At 55.2% G+C, this 18,023-nt stretch overlaps 1 protein-coding gene across 4 annotated transcripts in view; it reads left to right on the top strand.

Moving 5' to 3' along the window:
• TLK2 (tousled like kinase 2) overlaps window positions 1-8,177 on the top strand; it is a 44,161-nt gene extending 35,984 nt beyond the window's left edge. For all 4 annotated transcript variants that reach the window (XM_032711284.1, XM_032711283.1, XM_032711282.1 and 1 more), the window contains 6 exons: window positions 488-577; window positions 1,038-1,207; window positions 2,663-2,801; window positions 3,907-4,018; window positions 4,925-5,032; window positions 5,570-8,177. In XM_032711284.1, the coding sequence (XP_032567175.1) occupies window positions 488-577; window positions 1,038-1,207; window positions 2,663-2,801; window positions 3,907-4,018; window positions 4,925-5,032; window positions 5,570-5,743 (793 nt within the window). In that variant the 3' untranslated portion in view covers window positions 5,744-8,177. The remainder of the gene's footprint in view (window positions 1-487; window positions 578-1,037; window positions 1,208-2,662; window positions 2,802-3,906; window positions 4,019-4,924; window positions 5,033-5,569) is intronic.
• Window positions 8,178-18,023: the final 9,846 nt, after the last annotated feature.

The following is an 18,023-nucleotide window of genomic DNA, read 5'->3' as shown; positions in this document are numbered from 1 at the left end:
TCTTGCTCCCTAAATGCCATGGGTTAGATAAGCTCTCCAGAGTGGCAGCCAAGCCTTCTCCTTAGAGCTTCCCAGATAAAGCTGTGATCTTAAATCCCTAACAAGTCACTGGTGACAAACTAAGCTGAATTTGAAGCCTGGAAGTTGGGCTGCTGAACATCATGGAATTTTTCTAGAACTTGCTGATTTTTGCATTCAGCCATCTTGGATCCCTTAAGTATTTATGAGGTTATTCTATTTTGGCAAGCAGTCCCATTAATCAAGATGAGTTATTTTGTAGCATTCTGCCAGCCCTGGAGCTGCACTGGGGTTCTGTGGTTCCCAAGAGCTGTTCTGTGCAGCTCCTCCTTCCCTTGCCTTTTCTGAGGCTGAGGAGCACGAGGAGTTCCACTGAAGCTGATGCTGGGTGGTGTGTCGGGGTTCACTGTCTGCAGAACTAAGAATTAAGTCACTTGTATGACTAATGCTCAGACTTTGCTGCTTTCAGACATGCATGTAGGGAGTACAGAATTCACAAAGAACTGGATCACCCTCGAATAGTTAAACTCTACGACTACTTCTCGCTGGATACTGACTCGTGAGTTGTGTTGTCCTTTCCCTTGCTTTGGCCTCTTCACTACAGACAGAGTATTTAAAACTTCCCAGAAAGCTCCAGAGAATGTCCCCACCAGTGTTAGAGATATCTGAGGTGTACTTTCAACATACACTGGTTTTCTAGAGACTCCAGCTCCCAAACCAGCGTGTTGTTTTATGTCAGATGTGGTGCTTTACTGGTAAATCCTATTCTTTGGCCTGGGCAAACACCCCAGCTCATACAGCTTTTAGCTTCTGGGTCTTTAATGGGGGATCTCTGACCTTTGTACTGTTGAGCATCGAGGCCTGTGCTCCTGGGAGCTTATTTTTAGAAAAGAATTAATAGGCTGGCAGACTCTTAATTTAATATATTGACCAAATTGGTGAGTTACAGACAAGCAATAACAAAGTGTTCTGGTTTCTCTCAGGTGCCTTAATTACAACAACTGCTGTTTTGCTTGCAGGTTTTGTACAGTGTTAGAATACTGTGAGGGGAATGATCTGGACTTCTACCTGAAGCAGCACAAGCTCATGTCAGAGAAAGAGGCACGATCCATTATCATGCAGATTGTGAATGCTTTAAAATACTTAAATGAAATCAAACCTCCCATCATACACTATGACCTTAAACCAGGTATGCTGTGCTGAGGTGCCTAAGGATGTAACAAAAGGTTGCAGGTAACGTGGGGGAGCTTCCTTTGGTCAGACAGCAAATGGAGACAGGGCTGTCTGGGAAAACTAGCTTGCAACAAGAAAAAAAAACCCAAATGCATAGGACATGCTGTGGAAAGGGTATTGTCTCCCAAAATTGCAACATAAAACAAGGAAGTGTAACATTCCAGAAAAAGGAGCTTCCTTGTTCAGAACGAGCCCTTGAACCACCGAGTGTCTGTGTTTGTTTTCTTAATGTCCTGCTTGTATTCTGCTGTTGAGAGCTTCTGTTATTGCTTCATCAAGGTTCCCACAATTACTAGTGTGCTTCATGTTCCCATTCTTCTGGCTTATTCTTTCTGGAATCATCTGGCTGAAAATTTTGATGGCAGGAGTTGATATGGAAATATTCAGGTTTTTGTATCGTGGGGCAGCTCCCAAAGCTGAGGACACACAGTGACACTGCTCAGGTCTGCCTTTGAATTCACTCAGTTACATCTGCCAGGGAGAAGATCCTCCCCAAATATTTGTTGTAGATTTTCCTTTACCACTGGGCAGAATCACGGGAGGGAAATGGAAATGCTCTGTTTGGAGTGGTGCGTGTTGGTGACATGACTTTTTTGCTAGTCCAGTAAATTCATCCATCTCTTTGGGCAGTTATCCCTGGCTCGTCTCCCTGTCCTGGTGGCACTTCATCAGCATTGTGTAACTGCTGAGTGATGTGGTTTGTTGCATCAGCCCGAGGAATGTGTACAGGAGGTGGTGCTGTTGCACTGGTTCTCCTGACCCCGCTCCCTCCCCACCTCTTCCCGGGTGTCTGAGCTGTGCCTGCAGCTGTGCAAAGCTGTGATTCATCCACTGCCACCACGCACAGTTCTGCTGCTTTATTGTAGGCTTGGAGAAGAACACTGATGATCTGACTCCTTGATCCTTGATGGATTTGTGAAAGACTCTTGCCTAAGCAGTAATTGTCCTTTTTGAGCTTAGAAAGTCACCGGGGAGCACTGCCAGGAAGGAGAGTTTCTGGCTTGTTGAGAGACCAGGGCAAGTCAGAACTTCTGGGCAGGATGAGTCAGAACTGTGTGTGCACTTCTCTCCTTAATCCTCCTTTTTGACCTGCCCTTCCAACAGGACCTTTGGGAAGGGTCAGAACAGCCTGGGCATCAAGCCCGCTGGTTAACAGGGCTCAGGATCTGGAGGCTTCAAGGAATATCAGGCCACTGGGTCATTCAGGGATGGGCAGACCAGTTCTAGTCTTGGTGGGAGCAGACTTGTCTCTGGAACTTGGGGTTTTGAGAGTTAAAACATTACCCCAGGCTGCTGCAGCTCACAGTGTAGGCCCCTTGTCCTCGTGCAGAGCCAGAACTCAGCGCGATTTTATTCTTCTTGTTTCCTTGCTAAATGTGTAACCTAAAGGCTGTTTGTGTGCCCTCTCTAGGTAACATTCTTCTAGTCAATGGTACTGCATGTGGAGAGATAAAAATCACAGATTTTGGACTTTCCAAAATCATGGATGATGACAGCTACAACTCTGTCGATGGCATGGAACTGACATCGCAGGGGGCTGGTACTTACTGGTAAGCGTCGCCCGGGGCTCTTGCAAGTTAAGATCAAGAACAGTTTATAAACAGCTTTGGATCTGTGTCAGCTCTGTGTGTGCTGCCATTGGCTGTGACAGCTTGAGACACTGGAGGTTTGAGACCCTGGAAACTGCTCTTGTTGTCACACAGCTCCTTTTGAGGCTGGCAGCTTTTCGCTGTTCAGCGGGTTAGTGTTCAAAAACCAGCTTGGATCCAAAGGGCTGGTGAAAAGCTGCATATGCTGCTGAGATTGAGAGCTCTGGAGTGGGGCTTGGCTGCTCTTTCACAGTCCAGAGTGGCTCTGCCTCACAGCTTAAACAAGAACGAGGAGAATACTCCACCTGTTTGGAAATTGAGGTACATCAGGGAGATGGAAAGAGTTATTCCCCTGAAACGAGGAGGTGAAAATTCATAGTTAGCTCTCAAAAAAAAATGTAAATCTCACAGTGCTGTCTACAGCCAGGGCTTCATTTCAGTGTCATGTGAAAGGTGTTTTCAGCACTCCTTTATCCTCAGTGCCAAGTGTCAGTGGCTGAGAGCAGCCCCTTGGTGAGTGCCACTGAGGGTGACTCTCAGATGTCCCCCGAGCTGCCGACTGTCACCACGGGCAACGGCTGTACAGAACATTTGCTGAGGCATCTCGTGTTGTACAGTTTTGTTCTGTTCCTAAAAATGACACCGACTGTACCCTGAGTGTCTCTTAACTGGGACGTGGCATCTGGGCTTGTATTTCTAGAAATATGTATTTTGGCTGTGTGCTTCCATTGTGGGATTGTTGGCCAAGGCCTTTCAACAACAAATACCACTTCTGAAGATAAAGGAAAATGGAGTTGTTTTAGGTGCTCTGGTGAAAAGAAACTGGGTGTGCTGCTAGCTCAGAACACCAGTGTCTGGAGGGTCCTTGGGATCACTGTTCCCAGGAGGAGAGTAGGCACTGGTGATCTTGGCCCAGAGGTCCACAGGAATGAAATGGGGTCCCTTGAATCCCAAGCCAGTATCTCATCACAGAAGCTTGTTCCTTCCTTTCTAAAAAAAAAAAAAAAAATGATCAAAAGTACTTGGAGCTGCTGCTCATAACCTGTTGTCACTTGCTTCTAATCAGGTATTTGCCACCAGAATGTTTTGTGGTTGGGAAGGAACCTCCAAAGATTTCAAATAAAGTTGATGTCTGGTCAGTGGGAGTCATCTTCTATCAGTGTCTCTATGGCAGAAAGGTAAGAAAGGCATTTAACTCCTTTCTTAGTAGTGTTTCCCAAACCTTTTGGGAGCAGCCCTGGCTTCTGCTTCCTTCTCCCCAGACTTAGGTGCTTCCACCTTGTCTCCTTGCCATCAGTTCCAAGGCAGAGTCCATGCTAATGGAAGTGGGGAGAATGCACTAGGCTGTGTTTTGCTGTGTGGCACTTCCCTCAGAAAAGACATTCTGCACAACATCTCTTTCCACTGAGACCACTGTGGATGGGCACTGTGCTTTGGTCTTGTTTTGTAACATTTTCAGTGCCCTGAGTCTTTGTTGGCCTTGATGGCTGCAAGTGTTTAGGGGGAGAAAAAGTAAGTACAAAGACCCATTCTACAAGTTTTCAGGGTGGCTTTTGGGAGGGAAGAGTGTGGGTCAGGAAAAGATGATTTTTCACGAGAAGAGGTAATTTGGTTTGTGACAACAGCAGAGATAGGCTGCAGATGGAAAAGGATTCCATGGGCTCTTGTTTCCAGGAGTCCCTGGTAACCAAGTGTTGTGAAAGCCAGGGCTGACACAGTCTGTGCTGCTCAGAGCTGTCAGTCAGACACGGGAACCAGCCCAGCAGAGGCTGGAGTGGGTGGATCTCCATCAGCTCAGATGGATGACACATGCTATAACAGACCTGCAAGGTCTGCAAGCAGGTGGAGATCCCTCCTGGCCAAGCCAGAGACATCCCAGACACATTCCAGCTTGATCCCTCGTGTTCAGTGAAGTGTGGGAGCAGCAGGTCCTGCTCCTCTGGCTGGAATCTGCAGCACCTTCCCAGCAGTCATGGGCTGCTTGCCTGGAAAATACTGATGTCAGGTGATGATGAACAGTGGTGTTATGGGGCTCTTAAGGCCTGTCACCAACCTTTAACAACTGTTTTGTTTTATTTTGGTAGCCCTTTGGTCACAACCAGTCACAACAAGATATTCTGCAGGAGAACACAATCCTGAAAGCTACCGAGGTGCAGTTCCCTCCAAAGCCAGTAGTCACACCAGAAGCAAAGGTAAATCTGCTGGTGGGTCAGTCAGTGACTGGGACAGGCAGTTCCATCCTCTTGATTTCCCTATAATCAGCTGGAATTCTGTGTTTGAGGCTCACCTCCTGCACAGGGATCAGTGGCTTTGCATGCCCCATCCCTGGAGGTGTCCAGGGCCAGGTTGGACAGGGCTTGGAGCAACCTGGGTTGGTGGAAGATGTCCCTGCCCATGGCAGGAATGAGATGGGCTTTAAAGTCCCTTCCAACCCAAACCACCCTGGGACTCCATGGCAGGGGATTGCAACCACATGACCTTTCCGACCTTTCCAACCCTTCCAACCCAAACCATTCCACGATTGCTGTAGTTTCAGGCTGAGGGTTGAACCCCGTGGCCTCTCTGCTCACCCTTTGCCCTGGCAGAGGCTGAGCTTTGGTGGTGCAGGAGCTGGGCCGTGTCCGGAATTTCGGCGCTGGGGTGTCCCACTGGCCCTGCTCCCAGAGAGCCAAAAGCTTCCTGTTTGTGTCCCAAAACACTAATCCTTGCCTTGCCCTGGGGTGCTGCAGGCGTTCATCAGGCGGTGTCTGGCCTACCGGAAGGAGGATCGGATAGATGTCCAGCAGCTGGCCTGTGATCCCTACTTGCTGCCTCACATCCGCAAATCCGTCTCCACGAGCAGCCCAGCTGGAGCTGCCATCGCATCCACCTCCGGATCATCCAACAACAGCTCTTCAAACTGAGACAGAGCAATAGGCCAAAAACTGCTCGAGAAACCGGCAAAAAAAAAAAAAATAAAAAACCCAAGACTTTCAGGAACGGCTTTGGAACAGAGGAATCCACAAGGGTCTCGAGAAACCTGCACCAGGTGCTTTTTTTCTCTTGCTTTTTTCCATCCATAGAGCATGACGACATCAACTCTCATCAAGAAAACCTTTGGCATCTTAGGCCAAGCCACGTGGATAGGAGATGGCTTGAGGTTTATGCAGTCAGTGACCACAAAAGGGTGGCTGCTCTGAGCGAGGAGAGGAAACTCAAGAAAAAAAAAAAAAAATACAAAAAGACATGGTTCCATGTACTGTGAACTTCTGAACATGCAGCCTTGGGGAATCCAGGACGCCGTGTGTGCTTCATATGAAGAATGTGGACTTTGGAAAAAAAAAGACTGGGCTAGTCCAGTGTTGATATTTAAACATTGTTCTTTTTCTTTTAATAAAGTTTAGGTAACATCTCCTGAAAAGCTCGAAGCACCAAGGTTCAGCTGGGGATGGTATATGACTCTTTGCCCTTTGGAGGGGAAAAAAGTTGATCCTGCCTGTTCATGGCACTAGAGTTAGTGTTTTACCCCTAATTAATTTCAATTTTTTAAAAATAACAATTTTTTGGAAGAAAACAGTTTTCTGGTCTCCAAGTGAAACCCGTATTAGCAGGTTGGTGGCAGTGGCCGTTCTGCAGCTGGTGCAGCTCCCCTGCTCCCTTAGGAATAACTCACCTTCTCAGGAGGGCAGTGAAGCCCTGGGAGAACAGGCCTGCGTGGATCTGTGCTGGGAGTGGATCACAGCTCAGGCTGCCACAAGGTTTCAGCTGCTGCCTCATCGCTCTCCCAACGGTTGCTCCTCCTTAATTTATTTCTGGTTTTGGACACACCCCGGCTGCTCCCTGAGCCCTGAGCCTGATCGGGGCTGACGGGCAGGAAGGGATGGGAGCACTCAGGTGTCACAGGTGTGATCTGTGCTCGCACAGCTCTGTGCTGACCTGGTTCCTGTTAGAACATTCCCAAGCTGAAGGCTTGTCTGCCCCTCTCTGTTGGTGACTTGGCAGCTTCCTCCCTCCCTTAACACTTTCCTTTTCAAACTCGCCGCACTCGCTGCCATTGCTGCATCCGATTCCAGATGGGAAGGGAAGAGATAATGCTCTTGAAGGGAGCAAACACCCTAATTATTATTTTTCTCTCCCTCCTGTAATCTGCCTGGAGGGGTCTGGCACCTTCAGCTGGATCTGCCTGCTGTGAAACGGGAGCCTCCCATCCCCACTCTGCTCCCTTTCTCCCCAGTGCTGAAGGAAAACCGAAAACACGAGAAGCGCAGCACTCCAACATGTGGCAGCCAGGTTGGAGCACTCCTGACATGTGGCAGGAGCTCTTGGCCAGGGCTATTTAAAGATGCAGTGTTGGGGAGCAGGGTTTGCCTCGGGAGGGAGCTGAGCACTGCACTGCTGTGACTCAGGGTCTGGTTAAAAACCAAACCCCCCCTGTGCGACTCCCCGACCCCCAGACCACCGTGGGGTGGGGGAGCCTCTGTGGGGCACCTCCAGGGTGGTACCCACAGCTCTGGCAGCACATGGGCTGTTTGGAGGGCTCTGTGCCCCAGTGGCATCTCCTGGCAAGTGCTGTTCTCTGTCACAGACTTTGAGAGAGAACTGCCACTTGTCTGCCTTACCGTGGGCCATCAGCTGCAGGTGCTGGGCTTAAACCTGATCAGGAACTGGAACGTGGAGCAGTCTGTTGGAATTAAACAACAGGCCAGGGAAGTGGAGAACTCTGCCACTTTGGTTTTTCTTACTGCTTTTGTAGTGACTCTGGGGCTTTTAAGTGGATTTATTCCCTCACAGCTGCATTAAGGTGGTCTCTAAACTGTAGTGTTTTAAACAAAAGAACAGAAATACTGCATCTTTAAATCTTCAGCCATCCTTTCTTAACCCTTTCCATCCCTGCTGCTCTAAGCCAGGAGTTAACTGTTCAGCAAGCAGCTTTGACATGTTTATTCAGCCTCTGTCAGGAGAAATCAGGGTTGGTGCTTCATCCCATTTGCCGAAACCGATGGTTTGGTGTCTGTCCACAGAATTCTAGGAGGGCTTTTTTCTATCCTGGTCCCGTTGTTTCTTGGCCATACAGTGTGTGCATCTCTGTGGGTGTGATTAGTTTTGTGTCAGAAGCATTTATCCTGCTGTGTGACACCATCCAGGGGCCTGGGGACAGTGCAGTGAAGAACCCTGGTAGAATTCTGGCTGCGACACCTCCCTTGTTAATATGGGTTTCACTTCCAATAACAGACCCTATTGCCACACTGTTCATTTACTTAAAGTGTATGAAGAATTTGTAACTTAAACCAGGCCAGACTGTTTTGGCTCTACCCAACAGATGAGACATGGATATTAAAATAAGTTTTAAGAAACTCATTTGCTTGGCTTTTACTGTTTTGCTGCTCTTGGTGTTGGCACGAGCTCTCTTGCAGTGGCTGTGAGGAGGTGACACGGGACAGGATGAGAAGGATGGAGGAAAGGTGAATCCAACCACTCACAGCAGTGAGATCTCTGTATCAGAGGGGGAATGGCTGAAAATTACCAAGTCAGTTAATTCCTGGCATTGATCTTGTCCTGGAACATCAAGATTGAAATCTGAGGTGGGTTTTCCCTCATTTTCTGTAGGGCAGCAGCTGCCTTTAGAAGCCATATATGTTGAGCACACGAAAAACACCTTTTTTGTGTCTGTTGATGAGATTCTGTGGCTCACAAACCGCTGGCCACTCCCCAGCCCACAGGCACCCAAATCTCCCCTCAGTCACCCACAGGAACCACGCTGAGCAGTGATGAAACTTGGCCCTGAATTTCTCAGGGCTGAGCCTTGTCAGCTTTACAAAAACACACAATAGAAAATGAAAAAGGACCTTGGCAGCTGAAGATGTTGAGTCTGCTCGTAGCTGGGCTGATCAGGGGGGAGCACCAGAGCAGTTTGTACATCCAGCTCCTCTGCAGCCGTGTGGGGCTGCTGTTCAGGGTATCCCTTGGCATCCCCCAGGCTGTACCTGCCCCAGAGCTGGTCCCTTTAGTGAGGAGCTTCTCCACAAACCTGATGTCACCCTGACTGTGCCTGAAGTCAAACTCTTTGAGTGCCAGTGAAACCCAACACCCAGCGAGTTCAGCCCCCTCCCTGCTGCTGCAGTTGATTATTTTTCAGCCCCCTGTGCCAGTTGCGATGATGTGACACAGATTTGGGCCGGGGGAGGTTTCGGCAGCGCCTGGAGCAGCAGCAGCAGCAGCCTGTGGTGGTCAGACCAGGTGCCCACATGTGTGTGGGGTGTACCTGGAGCAGGGACACGCTTGGGTGGACCCCAGCAGGAGCAAGACTCGCCCAGGGGCTGCCTTTGCCTCGCTGGATGCTTTGCCTCCGATGTTCATGCCTGGGAGTCGCACCGTAAACGAGTTTCCCTCTGCCAGATGGGCCAGTCCCAGTTTATTTTGTGACCTGGCAAACCCTCAACCTGAGGTTTGCTACCGCTGCCAGTGTCTCCCTGGGGTTTGCTGCTGGAGGATATTGTTTTCTGGGTGCTACACGAGCTTGGCTCAAGCAGCCTCTGACTTAAACCTTCCCAGCAGGGGAGGGGGAGAGAAGACTTTGGAGTATGTGGGAGCAGGACCCAGCACAGCCCTGACTCCCTCCCAGCCCGGAGCTGCCTTTCCTACCAAATGCAGACGAATCTTTGCACGGAGACACTGATTTTCCATGGCTGTGCCCATGGTCTCTGCTCCTCCCTGCCCTGGAGGGCAGCCGGGTGCCCTCGGCCATGGATCACCCTGGGTGGGGATGAGAGGCCAAGCAAACACGGGGCAGCTCGGCCTCCCCTCGCCACGTTCACACCCGGGAACGGGCTCTGGGCCACAAGGGCTCCATTGTGTGTGCTGGGAGCGGGGCTCAGCCACGCTCCCGTTCCATGGAATGGCTGGGGGGGGTGTGAAGCCGGGAGGAGCTGCCGGCGCGTGCTGTCGGTGCGGAGCTGCCAGCTCCGGGTGCTCCTCCCTGCTCCTCCCCGCTCCTCCCTGCTCCTCCCCGCTCACCCTGCGATGGGTCGCTGCAGCCCTTCTCCTCCTCCATCCTTCTCCTCGTGTTTCAATCACTCCATTGCTCACCACCAGCCCAGGGGAGGCTCAGTGCTTTGAGCTGATCCGGGAAAGCCTGGAAATAGAGGTTATCCACCATCTGCACCGCCAGTGTGGGATGAGCCTCACCAGCCCCCAGGCAGGGCTAGCAGAGAGCTGCTCTCACATCCATCCTCTGCTGCTTGGGCTGCAGGGATGGGGCAGATGGGTGCCATGGTCCTCATCGAGTTGAAAACATAGGGATGGAGTTAAAAACGCAGGAAGGGAGCTGAAAGTGCAGGGATGAAGCTAAAAATGCAGGAATGGAGTTAAAAATGCAGGGATGCTTCAGGGACCAGTAGAGTGAAGACAGGGAGATTTGGCCTCATGTGCAGTCCAGATCTCCCATCCCCATTTGGGCAGCCCTGGGGAACTCCAGCAGCAAGGTGAGAAGGTGCTTGGCTCTGGTTTGAATTCACAGGAAGAATAAACCCAGAGCTGTGCTCAGCCCTGTCCTCTCTCAACTGTAGGCTCTGCTGTGTGGGAGCCACGAGCGGGTGCTGGCTGGGGGCTGTGGGACAGCCCTTGGTCTGGCCCAGCTCTGCACCAGGAGCAGGGCTCAAAACCTGCTTTGTTCAGCACTGGCTCATCCCAGCTCCTGCTAATCCTAAAAATCCACCCGCTCCCACCCAAACCCAGGAGAGCAGCTGGGCTTGGTGCCAAAGCCCCTCCAGGCTGAAGGAACTGGTGAGGGATGGAGGTGGAAGGGCCGTGCCCGTGGCTGTGAGGTAAGGCAGCAGCAGAGGTGGAAATGAAGCACCACTTTGCTCCTGCTGGAAGGGGCCAGGGAGCAGGGTGAGGTCTCTGCTCCCTGGTCCCATCCCAGCTTCCAGCAGGAGGAAGACGCCGTTCGGGATGTGCTGTCCTCCGCCGCTCTCCAGCTGCCTTCCCTCCCCGCTCTGCAGCCCCGGCTCTGCTGATTTGCTCTTGAGTCATGCAGAGAAAGTGTTTTTCTAAAAGGCAAATTTCTCGTAAACGGCTGGAATTCCTCACTGCCCCTTTCCAGGAGCCCTGGGGAGGCCGGGCAGGAAGGAGAGGCAGCGGGCTGGGAGGGCAGCGCTGCTCCCCGGGCAGCCCCCGGCCCCGTCTCGCCCCCGCGGCGGAAGGGCAGGATCTCGGCGCTGGCCCTCCCAGCGCTGGAGCGCCCTGAAATTCCTCATGGCAGCTCTGAGCGAGCACATCTGGTTTTAATAAATTATTTTGCAGCTTGAACTTGCCTGACTTTTCAGGGCTGCAGAAGAGGGAGCAGCGAAGAGCTCCGAGAGCTGCAGCGTGGGGCGCCCGCAAAGGGACCCCCCTTCCCTTCCCAGCGCTGGGAGCCAGTGGAGCTGGGGAGGGGGCCGGGGGGGCCGGGGCTGACCGACCCCGGCAAAGCCCTGTCTGCTCCGTGCAGCAGCTGAGGGGACGGTTGGGTTGGAGGCAGGGAAACGGCCCTTCATTTTGGCCGGGATCCCTCTACCCGCAGCTGAGTGTCGAGCAGAGCCGGGGCTGATCCCAAATCCTGTCAGCTCTCAGGCGAGGAGCTCTCCCGGACACCCCCTGCTCGGTGGAGCCCCGGCCGCCAGCACCGAGACCCCCTCTCCCGGCACTGAACCCTCTTGGGAAAACCGAACCCTCGGCAGCCTCGACGGTCACCCGATGGCCACCAACACCCTGAGGCTGTGGAGTTGCTGAGCCCCCGCCCGGTGTGCCCAGGCTCGCCCTCAGAGGGAAGGGTGCGAATGCAAACTCTGGGGATGAGTCCTTTGCCGTGCCCCCAGGGGGGTTCCCCACCAAGCCCAGCCGGGGGCTGCTGACCACCCTGTGCCCTCGATGCAGAGCCTGGCACAGGCCTGGGGGGGAAGCTGGGCTGTTCCTGCCTGTCTGGGAGAGCGACGTGGCCGTTCCCTGCTGCCGCTGCCGGCGCGGGGGAGAAGAAGGCAGCGGACGCCAAGTCGGCCTCTTTCCCCAAGCAGTGACCTCAGCGCACGGCGCCTGCCAGGTGGGGGTTGATCTTGGCCCAGCCCGGCCCGTTTGGGGCCAGGATGAGGCCGAGGCACTGCAGACACTGGGCTGAGCTCGGGGCTGAGCTCGGGGCTGAGCTCAAGGCACAGCCTGGCAGGTGCTGCCGGTCCCCGGCTGCAACTGGCACAGCAAAGCCAAGCCCCTGGCACCAGAGCCCCTCTATCCACAGGGCTTTGCTCTCCTGGAGCCCCCAGTCCCATGGAGAGCCGTGGGATGGAGGGAATACCCTTGGAAGAGCACAGCTGAGCAGGACATGCAGCCTCTCTGGTCGTACAATGTGCCCCCATGCCCTCCCCAGGCTCTAAAATAGACCCTTTGGACCTGCCAGTCCTCAGAGGTGGCTGGTGGGGTGGTCAGACCCTTCCTTGGGACCATCTGGCAGCTACAGACACTGCTCTTGTGGTCCACAGGTCCCCAAATCCTGTCCTCTAATGCCTCTGGCACAAGCAAACACCAAATGTGCCCCGTGTCAGCCCCAAACTCAGTAACTCCCAGGGGCCTCGCTGCCACTGAGCAGCCCAGCTCCAGAGCTGGGGGTCCTTCCCCACCCCCCTGGCTGGGTCCCACAGTGTGTTGGTGACACATTTTCCAGCCTGCTGAGCATCCAGACTGACCCTGGTTCCTCCCAGTGCTCCTGACCAGGCCAGACCTCCAGCCAAAGTTGGGCAAGTGGCACAGATCCATGTCTGGAATCGTTTTCCAAGTCCTCCTGCAGGGTGACTCTCACTGGAGCCGGTGCTGTTTCACCCTGTCCCACTGCAGCCCCTCCACTGTGACCCCTCCCCATCCTGTATTTTGCTTTGGCCAAAAAACAGCTTTTTATTTTTCCAACTAAGAGACAGATACAGATGGTCCGACTGAAAGAATCAGCCACTGCCACTGAGTGTCCCAAGTTCTGGGTAATCCTGGGATGAGCCTGTCCCTGCCATCCATCCCTCAGTGCGAGGAGCTCTCCCGAGAGCGTTGGCCTCCCCTGCACGGGCCACGTCCCCTCGTCTGGCAGCAACTCCTCAGGGCCAGAGGGGTCAGACAGCTTGGAAATGTCCCAGGGGAAGGGAAAAATGCATTTCCTCCTGATCCACTCCGACGAGTAGCAACTCAGCTGGTACTAAACCGGATTAGGAGGAGAGCGGGTGAGGAGCCTTTGGCCTGCGCTGAAGGAATTAATTATTAAGAAGTGCTAATTATCTTCTAATCACACGCAGCATAGGGGCCTCCAAGACACGGGATAAACCAGGCCAGGAAGCTGGGATGCTCCATGGGACACACAGCCTTTTGACTCTGCTGTGTCCCCTCCTTTGGATGGGATTCAGCTCCCGGGAAAGGAATGTCAGGTTTGTCCGGGATGAACAGAGGGTCCCACTCGTGGGACATCACAGCTCCATCGTGTCCTGATGGCACCTCTGGTGGCACCCCCCGAGTGGTCTCCAAGGTTTGGGGATGGGAGTGAGGATCTGGGTGATTCCCTCCTCTCCTCCAGGCTGCATTTGCTCCCCATGGCAGTTCCTGGTGCGTATCCAGCCGTGGAGGCCAGCGGGGCCCTTCTCCCAGTGCTGCCACAATTAAAAAATAATCCCTTGCCTTAAAAAAAACCCAACAGCCCAGATGCTGATGTGCTTAATTGGCCCCCCCAGAGGATTTACATCCCCAAAGCCCATCCTGGCACCGGCCTGCGGGTCCTTCCTGCCTTGCTGGGAAACAACGGATTCCTTTATTTTCCTAAGAACAGCCAAACAACGGGTGCCCGGCTCACACGTGTCCCCTGTGTTGTGCTCTCTCAGGGCCAGATCCTGCTCCCTGCTCGAGGGAGCTTGGCCTCATTAAAAGCACCATCTCCCCTGATCTTGTATGGCAGAACCTGCGTGCTGAGGTCTGACATCCCCTTCCCTGCACTGCTCAAATCCCGGGACACTCAAGGAGGTGGTGAGGCTCCTGCACGCTCAGGGGTGCTCCCACAAGGATGGGCACTGTGAACATCACCCAATTGAAGCCAAACCTTTGTGTTGTGCCACGAGTGTTCCCACCTCTCCACTCAAAGCTTTCTTGATGGTTCCAGAAATGGAGGAGATCCGGCTCCCTGGCAGCTGGGCAGGGGGATACCCAGCTGAGCAGTGCCTGGCTGCCCCAGGGGAATCCTCTCCTGGCAGCTTTCAGGGATTTGAGGCTTTTCTTTGATTCAAGCAAGCTGCAATGTTGAACCTCCTGCAGGTGCCTCGGGGTGACCTGTTACCTCCAGCCAGACCTGGGGAAGGTGTGAGCAGCTCTGGTGGTCTGTGCTGATGGTTTTAAGGTGCAAATGGGGTTTAGCACCAAAGAAACCCCACAGCAGGAATCTGTGGTGCCCACACAGCTCCCGTTGCACTGGGGCGCCTTGCACGGAAATGTGCAGCCCTGTGGATGTAGAAAGCCAGGAATACAGCATTTTCCAGTGTTTTCCATGTATACTGCCTTCCTTGAGTGGCTTTTGGGGGCCTGGGCAGCCCTGCTGAAGTGGAGGTGTGAAAATAAAAGTTTAAAAAAAGTTACTAAAAACTTTTTTTAAAAAGCCTTTTATACTCAGCTCCTGGATGTGGGATATATCTGCGTTGAATCCCACGGTTGCACTTCACCCCGTGCCCTCAGGAGAGCACTGGGAAGCTGGAGCCCTGCACCCCACGGCTAGAGGGCCGGGCCGGGTGGTGGGAGGTGCAATGAGCTGTGTCCGGCCTCAGCGTCCCCATCCCCGGCTGAGCTGGGAGCTGCCCAGCTCTGTGCCAGGGGGATGGAGGGAGGAGGATCCGGCTGGGCTTGGGATGAGATAACTCTGCCGGGCACCCAGTGGTGCAAGGGAGGGCGTGTGGTGGGAGCTCACAGCAGCCCTTGGCTGTTTTTCCCGGCGGAGGTGGGGTCCCACACGGCGGGGCTGGAGGCACCGCGGGGATCTCCCACATTCCCTCACACTTGTCCCGGGGCATCGGGACCACCCGGGATGCGGAGGGAGCCGCGTGGGCGCCCTGCGGAGGGAGCCAGCCCATCCCCGAGGGGCTGCAGGGATGCCCCGGCCAGGCTGGGCACCGCTCCTGCCACTCTCACGCTTCATCCCCGGATCCCCCTCCATCCCCAAACCCCCTCGCCCTCCCCAGGGGTCTGCAGGGACGCACTGGCCAGTCTGGGCTCTGCTTTTGCCACCCTCCGCGTTTCACCCCAAACGCTCCCGCCCTCCTCGGGGGTCTGCAGGGATGCCCTGCCCAGGCTGGGCAACCCCCCCAGCTTCACCCCCGGACCCCACCTTCAGCCCCGGACCCCACCGCCCTTCCCGGGGGTCTGCAGGGATGCCCTGCCCAGGCTGGGCACCGCTTTTCCCACTCCCGCAGCTTCACCCCCGGACCCCCCGCCCTCCGGACGCGCTGCCGCGGGCGGAGCCCCCCCTGTCCCGGCGCCCCCCCGGCCACCGCCCCCCGGTCCCGCCGTGGGCCGGGCCCCGCTGACGCAGTGTCTGAGCCCGGCCGCGCACGCTTATTTTATTTTTTTTAACTTTCTCCCCCCCCCCCCCTCCATCCTCCCCTCCCTCTCCCGCTCGCGTCCCTCCTCCTCCTCCTCCTCCTCCTCCTCCTCCCCCATCCCCCGGTCCCCTCCCCGCCCCCGGCCCGGCAGGAGCGGCGCGGCCCGAGCGGAGCGGGCAGGGATGGGGATGGGGCGCGGCTCGGCGGGACCGCGGCCCCTCTGCCCCCCCCCCGCGCCCCCCCCTCCGCGCCCCCCTCTGCTGCCTCCTCGGCCTCCAGCTGGTGCTCGGCGCTGCGCACCCAGGTGGGACCGCGCTCCCCTCCCTCCGCACCCCCCGAGCTCCATTCCCGGGGGGAAAAAGGCTGGGGAGGGGGCTGGGGGACCCCCCCGGCCGGGCGGGGGGCGGCGGGACCCCGGCGGGGATGGGGGGTGGGGTGGGGGGTTCGCCTCGCTCCATCGCCGGTGGAATCGCTCCGGTTCGTTTCCTCGCGGGATGTTTTATTTGCTCCTGCCACGGTTCGTTTTGCTCCATCCCCCTCCGCTCGCCGTTCGTCCCGCCGCGTTTTGTTTTCTCCGCTCCGGCCGCGCCGCGTTTGTTTGCTCGCCGCGTATTTCGCTCGCTTTTTACCGCTCCGAGTGTGTAAAACTCCCCGCGCTCGGCGCCCGCCGAGCCCCGCGGAAACGCGGCCGCGGGAGGGGTCCGGGGAGGGCTCCGCCGACCCCCAGCCCCGCTCCGGCCCTTTGTCTCCCCGGGGAGATGATGAACAGCCCGCTCGCGGAGCGGGAGGTCGGGAAGGGGCCGAAGGCGTTTGTTGGAGGTCTCCTCCCTCTCCCATCCTGACCCCCTCCCCTCTCCCGACGTGTTAATCCTATGGAAAAGTGCCCCCCCCCCCCCCCCCGGGGCCCGAGTGCGTTTTTCCAAACTTTTCTTTTTGTAACTTCTCACGCTAAAGTCAACGGGTTGTATTTTTGGTTTTTTTTTTTAACCTTCTGAAGACACCGTGAACCAGACACCGGAGGCTCCTTGGGACTGCCCCTGGAATTGCCATTTGAGACACTTTTTATCCCGGGATAGTCTAGCCCTGAAGCAAGGAGCTGCTTTTTGGGGCTTCCTTGAATTATTTCGGCCCTATTGAGAAAACTTTTAAAAATGCAAAAAAAAAAAAAAAAAGGCAGAATTGGCTACTTCTGCCTGAAAATAACAACAGTAAACCCTTGGCCTATTTTATTAGAGCACATTTAGCAAATCCAAAGCAGATTTGGAAGCGGCAGCACGGGAGGGCACTGCTCCTCTCCTCCCCCCTTGCCCTCCCTTTCCCCTCTCTCCCCAGTCCCGCAGCGCCTGGGGCTGAGCATCCCGAGGGGAAAACGAGGGGTCATGGACACGGTGCCGGTGGGCAGCAATCCCATGCCAGGCAAGGGATCTGTCCTGGGATCAGAGGAGAAACTGCTGGTCTGGGAGGTGGAGAAAGGAGGAGGTGATGGGGAGACCCCCATCCCCCGAGGTGCTTGGAGGAGCCGTCGACTTCCCGCAGCTGAATTCCTGTTAAACCTCCCCATAATTTACTTGAGGGCCGTGAATTCCTCCTTCTGTGGGTTTTAAGGGGACTGCTTGATTTCAGCAGGGCTTTGCTACCTCTAAGGGCCGGCTCTGGCTGTTTCATCCTAAAAAATGTCGGTGGGATCCAGGTCTGGCGATCCCGAGGACAGAGGCACCTCTGTCCTGGAGGTGAGACGGGAGCGGGGTGGGAACCGACCCCGTGCAGGGGCTGGGAGAGGAACAAGGCGGCTTTCAGAGGCCTCCAGCCACGGGGCCAAGTCACTCGTGCCTTGCTGGTGCTGAGCACCCTCAGCTCGTCCCCCTCCCCATCCCCATCCCCGCTTTTGGCTGCTCCCCCCACCACCAGCCCTGGCTCGAACCCAGTGAGTGAAGGGGTCAGGGATGGCGCCAATGGAAGTGCCACATCCAGTGCACCAGGCTGGGTTTGCAGCTCGGGAAGGATCCTCACTGGGATTTTGGGATGGGGATGGAGTAGTCCCAAGAGTCCCTTGTTTGCAAGGACACCGCCGGCAGTGTCCGGCCCGGCCGGGCAGCGCTGCTTCCCCCGGGGAGCTCTTGCTTCCTCGAGGGGTTTGTGCCAAACTCCTGCCTCTGGGGAAAAAACTCCTCCACCAGGAAAGCTGGAGTGGTTCTTTTGGCAGGAGGTTTGGGGCTCCTTGCTGGGATATCACCTCCCACTGCCCCGTCTCTGCAGCATCGTGTGGGCACCTCGCGCCCGTCCCGGGGAAACCGAGGCAGCAGCTCCTGTCCTGACGTGGCTGCAGGCAGGACAAGGTCCCTGTGTAGATGCTGGGATTTGGTGCTGGATCATCTTCCCACCTGTCCAGTGCCCAGTGTGGGACCTGCTGTGTGGGCTTTGCGTCGAGGGAGGGGACAAAAGGGACCCGGGAAGAATTTACAACGGACAGAGCAGCACTTGCGGGAATTTCCCCCCTCCCTGTTTTCCTCTTTCTGATGGAAATAGATTGTTGCACGGCAAATGCAGCCCCAAGAAATTATAACTCGGTCTTCTCTGGATTATTTGGGAACAGGAAAGGGGAACAGAGGTGGTGGCTTTGCTG

This window comes from Chiroxiphia lanceolata, chromosome 26, assembly GCF_009829145.1.
Source record: "Chiroxiphia lanceolata isolate bChiLan1 chromosome 26, bChiLan1.pri, whole genome shotgun sequence".
NCBI classification, from domain to species: Eukaryota; Metazoa; Chordata; class Aves; order Passeriformes; family Pipridae; genus Chiroxiphia; species Chiroxiphia lanceolata.
Note: the sequence above shows the minus strand (reverse complement) of the source record. Positions and strands in the feature narration are given on the sequence as shown.